The sequence below is a fragment of the Anneissia japonica genome, unplaced genomic scaffold, assembly GCF_011630105.1.
Source record: "Anneissia japonica isolate Jap-2015-1 unplaced genomic scaffold, ASM1163010v1 scaffold27587_len6164_cov140, whole genome shotgun sequence".
NCBI classification, from domain to species: domain Eukaryota; kingdom Metazoa; phylum Echinodermata; class Crinoidea; order Comatulida; family Comatulidae; genus Anneissia; species Anneissia japonica.
The window spans coordinates 1-6,164 of record NW_022742639.1 but is presented as its reverse complement, the minus strand read 5'-3'; the positions used below and the strand labels follow the sequence as shown (position 1 = coordinate 6,164).

At 37.0% G+C, this 6,164-nt stretch overlaps 1 protein-coding gene across 1 annotated transcript; it reads right to left on the bottom strand.

Annotated features, from left to right (window-relative positions):
- Positions 1-1,203: 1,203 nt before the first annotated feature.
- On the bottom strand, positions 1,204-6,017 carry LOC117119193 (probable ribosome biogenesis protein RLP24; the record flags this gene model as incomplete). The annotated part of the gene is given in 4 exon segments (XM_033264008.1): positions 1,204-2,147; positions 3,050-3,135; positions 4,506-4,642; positions 5,904-6,017. Coding segments are annotated over 4 exon segments (411 nt in total), but the record flags the coding sequence as incomplete, so codon positions are not given.
- Positions 6,018-6,164: the final 147 nt, after the last annotated feature.

Genomic DNA, 6,164 nt, shown 5'->3' with positions numbered 1-6,164 from the left:
TAAATTTCTCGAAAATACGGAGAGAAGAAAATTATATTAAATTTAAGTCTATGTGGCATTTCCAGCCATCTAGAAGTGCCATATTCTGAGAGTTTGGGGCCAGCAACTATGAAAGCTCGCTCCCCACAAGACTTCAGCTCAGCATGCAGGTATAGCGTAGTTCAGAATTCTGAAATGTTCTTGGGGGAGTGATTGTGTAGAGGTTTGTAAGTAATGTGAGGTGTGACAAGCAACCAATAAAGGGTGTCAACCAAACGAGCAGCGATTTTAAGTCGAATCTGTACCCTCCTGATCAATGCATTAGCAAGACCAGCCAGGACACCATTACCTGTACAATAGTCCAGTCTAGATGTATTAGCTTTGAGGAAACATATCATTACTTTTACTCTTGCAAAATTGTGCGATTGGACATAGACCAAGCTGAGAGTGGATATAATTTGATGTCTCGTGGATCCCTTACTAGAAAATGGTAGGACGACTAATTTTCCACTTCTGAAATGGCAAAACTCTCCGTGTCTAGGGGTACATTCCCAAGGCCCTAGACAGTCCACAATTTGTCAGAGGAGATTTCGTTTTTGATTTACACTGTAGTACTGTAAAATTTTCTTTAGGAAGCCTAGTTGATTATAAATTCTTTGGAACCCCTACAATACAGAAGCTGCAATCCAACCAGATCTGACCCCATACCCCACGACCACCCAATGACAAACCTGGATACAACCCTGTGTAGTGAGAATGTATAGACAAAATCAGTGAATGTAGTGGCTTCATGGAAGCCACTACACTACTATTAATAATAGGTCCATGGTTAAATGCTTCAAATTTACATACCGTAATTAGGAAGTATACGTTTTATCTTTGGAGTTTCAAGGCAGCGGTGGGCGTAATAAAATAAAGACTTTTTTTTTATAAATTTCCACTTTTTCGTGGCGACTGGTGCGCTAATTGGCAAAAAATAAAATGATATATAAAAAAAAAATCAAATATTTGTAATAGGTGGGTTTGCTAAACAAGGTATTAAAAAAGTCTTATCTTAACTGTACACTAGTTTTTTTTGTCAAACACCCTCCGTGTTTAAAAAAAAAATCAGTTGTATATAACGTAATAAAAATTGTTTTTTTCTTCAGAGCCTGGATTTAAAATAAACTGTGCAGTAAATGATTTAGATTTGATAGACTTTCAGACATGTACTGTACATGCATATGTGACTAAAGTGGTGAAAATTTAATGGATAAAAAGATGAAAAGCAAAAAAATGTAATTTACTGTACAACTTTTAAAGATAATGCAGAGATTATGATATATCAACAGTATTGATGATGGTACTATGCAGGATATTTTTACACACAAAATTTAATGAAAAATTCATATCAAATAGAAGTTTAGTTATTTATTTTGGTTTAATAATGATATACTACACTGTATTCATTCCTTTATATCTTATTTAAATAAAGGTATGATTTATGAAGCTTAGTAATTTTAAAGATTATTTTAAATACTGTAAATTTTAAAGAAATGCTAATGTTTGAACCTACCCACTTGTGGGTGCAGACAAAACTGCACCTGATTTGCCTGGGACACAAGTGAAATAGACAGCAAGGCATTAGCAGTGGCACAGCCCACCCAACAATTTTTGAGGGTGCGCCAACCCCCTTTTGTAGGCCTCACCAAAATTTGGCGAAAACTCTTTGAATACTGAATTTAGAACAGACATGATATAATGACATACTATTACTGGTTGGTAACACATTATAAGCACATTTTGTATTAGTACTATATTTGTATCCATATACAAACACACTATCAGTAAACCCAAAATTTGTGTACAAGTTGATGTTTAGTCTGCTAATGGTAAGGCTGAAATTCCACTTTACTGCATTATAGAGAAAAATAAAACTTTTTTATAAAGTATTAAACTATTTTTACTGGATCATTAGAATCATGAACTAGTTGGTACAGTATTTCATTTGTATGGTATCGAGTTGTCAACATAAAATATGTGGATGATAAATATTATATACATCCATTCTATTCAATGTTCTTGTTCCATCTGTTTACTAATTGGCTGTTACATTCATTCTGCTTCCTCCTTCATCTCCACATCGTCCTCAGCCACCACTTGCACAAGTTTCTCTGAATCCTTGAGTTCTGAAAATTTAAGACAATCAGATAGTTAGAAATTAGTTTAACTGATTGATTACAACTCATGAATGAATAAATTTATATTATTTAATTCTTTATTGATTTGTATACTGTTTTTTGATGCAGGGAGCTTGAAGTTTTCCACCCAGATTAAAGCCAATTTCATGGCCCTCCACTCACGCTTATTAACCCACTTTTCCATCCTTAAAAACCTCTCTTATTATTTAGATTTTATTAATGTTATCACCCACCCACCCTTAAAATGTCACCCACCCTTAGTTTTCTACAGCTATAACCCTGTCGATGTGAACACCAAAAATAACCCAAGTAAGTCTAAAGACTTGCTTCCAGTGGGGTTTTTGTGGTGGTGCCTAGTCTGTATATCGGTAGAAAATCCCTTACTCTTGCCCTGTACACACTGTGTGTACACAGGCCATTCTTCATGCAGGACCAACGAATTAATGTGTAGCTGCACTCTAACAAAAATTGCACTTCAGCCCTCCAGCTGAAACACGTGGAAATCAGTGGATGGAATTTGAATGGGTAGCAAAGGTTCAACAATGGATCTCCACGATTCAGTACACACACAGTGGCTACAACAAGCTATGCTGGCTAAGCTATGCTGCCTCATGGAAAACAAAACATGTTAAGCCAGGTACTACTGCCATGAGATGAATCCAACCATGCTCCTGTTAGCGCTAGATGGTGCGACGTCTACAGATTTTGGTGGCAGTCTGGATCGTCATTAACGAGTTGTACGCACGTTGTGGTATCGGCCAATGACCATAGGGAGCAGTATGTGCCTGGCTTAAATGACCTGGTATGTAGCTGCTTAACTCCAGCTTAACCCATTGTGCCATTCATTTAAGCACCTGTTTCTAAAGAATAGCATTTGGTTTACAACTTACTGGATGCTGGAGGTTTGATAATATGAATGTTTTTCTTGACTTCCTTGATATCTCTCTCCTTCCGTAGTTCCTTTCCTTTTTTGAGTCTGTAAAAGGCAGAAGTAGTTAGCGATTTAATCTTTATGATAATTGGGGACAATACTACACTATAAAGCTGAAAGAAAACTAATGAACATCTAATGAATTATGAGGGCCACTGAACACTAACATTTGGGCTTAGATGGAAGGGTCATCATATAATAAACATTTTTGTTGGTTTTCTACAGTCCAGGTAGGCTTGTAATCAAAATTTTACATGGGACGTTCTATGTCACAAGGACTTTACAAGATACCGTAAAACCTTGAATAAAAAACCATGGGTTTCTTTTTTTTTTTTTGTGAACTTTGGATGGGCTACTTTTCGAGGGTAATTTCGCGAATTAAAAGCGCTAGAAGCGGTTGGCGCATCGGTCGTGGCTTGGACTCCCAACCTTGAGGACGAGGATTCTAAACTCTCGCTGTGCAAATCACTTGTGTCCTAAGGCAAGGACGTTTGCCTCTCTCTACCCAGCAGTAAAAGTGGGAACCTGGTAGATTCGAACACAATTTTACTTTAACTACTAGCTGCAATATTATGGAATTCTCCCAGGGAGCTGAGTATGTGTTCCTCACATGTTTAATACAATAACCGGAGTAGTAATGTGAAGAGCTTAGAGGCTATATGCACGAAGCGCTATATAAGACCGACATATTATTGTTATCAAAAAAGGGGGCTTCTTTTCAAAATGCATGCTGTAAATTTTGGGAATTACTTCTAATAAATATGGCCACTGTAACATCAGTCTGTATCATGGAGTATATTAAGCAGCATTAAATCACCTAATAGTATAAAAAAAGCATGTTTTTAATTTTTTAATTTGTTTCTTTGAAATTCATGTACAGTGTATGTACTGTACTGTCTCGAAAAGAAGCCCATGAGATGAGCTTCTTCTATTCAAGGTTACAGTATCCCTAACCAGATCCTGTTGAGTCCACCCTGGTGAACAAAAACCTTGCAAAAAGCAAATACAATGGGGCCTTGGATACTGTTGCTAAGGTGTTCAAATCCACAATGTGTTAGTGGGATAACATGTGTTTGTAAAAAAACATGCATATTCCTAGCCCTGTCTTGATTGGTTAGTTGTTCAGTTTGATCCTCCTGAAAGGAAGATTGGTATGCAAATAGTAAATGTACGCACAATGCCACATTAATAATAAGCTGTACTCTGGGAGCTAGCGCTCAGATCCGCGTCGTGTTACAGGCTTCTGGGATGTCTCATTATCTTACATGGATATTAACACAGGTCACATGCTAATCCTACATGGACGCACATTCACTCGGACAGGGAACATGTGCTAAATTTTCCCTAGCATCATGGCATGCTAGGGACATGCAACATTTTTCTCTTGTGGGAATCAGGTAATAATTTAGTCTAACCTGTTGATGATGTGTTGGTCCTGTCTCCTCTTCTTAATCTCTTCAACGCGGGCCATTGCTTTAATTGTCTTCTTCCATAATTCACGATCATACTTCACAGGTACATTTCTCCTTTTCTCAAACTCAAATGAATTATCCTAAAAAGATTTTTAATAAAATAAATTAAACATCTGGTACACCATGTGAGAAAATATGATTCTGACTGAATAAAAAAAAAAAAAAAAAACACCATTAGTTTGTTGTTTTAACGTTTCTGTGAAATTACACCGACTGTCACAGGTGAGTGAGAATAGATAATTTAAATAATGCTTACAATTTTAATGTGATGCACAGTTCAAATGTTAAAGAAAGAATGTTGGAAAATATTACTTGGGCTATTATGTTTTGTATATTAATGGTTTGCTTATGTACCAACTTCTGTATATAAAACTGATGACAGTAGTTTGCCTATATATGGATGCGATATGACATTATTGTGCCCATATATGTGCAGTGCCCATGTATGTGCAATTCACACAAATCTGCTACAAAAAACTGTACTCTCAAACTTTAAGGGACTGGGGCCAAGAGGCTTATAATTTAATGGCTACCATTCCAAGGAACTGTTTTTATTACTTATGTGCATATGGGATGACACGTACAGGGGTAGCAAGTTGGAAAATTCCGGTAGATTTCCGGTGGCAGATCCAAGAATTTGAAATAGACAGGCATCAGGGAGAGACTTTTACAAATGGGAGGTCTGTGAATGAATGAATGATTATGGCAATTTTCTAGATGGATGGAAATTACACATTTATAATTCTGAGAAATTTAGGGGGGAGGGGGGAGTTTCCCCCTTGAATCTGCCACTGATCTGGCCAAAGACCTTTCGACATTAATTTTATTTTGCTGGACATTGTGATACCAAATGGCTCTGACTTCCGTGAGACAAATGGGAGGTCTGTGAATGAATGAATGATTATGGCAATTTTCTAGATGGATGGAAATTACACATTTATAATTCTGAGAAATTTAGGGGGGAAGGGGGGAGTTTCCCCCTTGAATCTGCCACTGATCTGGCCAAAGACCTTTCGACATTAATTTTATTTTGCTGGACATTGTGATACCAAACGGCTCTGACTTCCGTGAGACAATTGATAATTAAGTAGTGAAAGCATGCTAATATTGTGAATTTGAGGGAGATGGGTCACTTTCTGAGAGCTTCTTGCTTGTTTGCAGAATTGCAGGAGGCTGTCCCTGTCCCAATTTCCAGGACACTCTTGAAATTGGGAGACTTGGGACCCCTGAAAGTACATAATAAAGATACACCCTTTCTCATTTCGAAGTCCTTGGTTCAATCATCACCAAAAAACCTGCCAAAAAAAATTAACGGTCTTAAATTAATGTTGATGTTCTTACCACAGCCAGTTCTTTGCCAGTTGATTTTCGAAAAGCCTTGGTCCATCGTACCTTTCTTGGGTTACGCTTCTTTTTAAATGCTTTGTGACATTTTGATCGACAAAATCTGAAAATCTGGGGGAAGCAAAGTATAAAAAAGTTGGTGAAGAAGTGAAGACGGTATTTGCATTTGCAACATGATACTGATAGTATTAGTAAGGCTTTAGTTACTTTATATAAGTCTTTAGTTAGGTCCAATCTTGAATTTTGTTGTGTTATTTT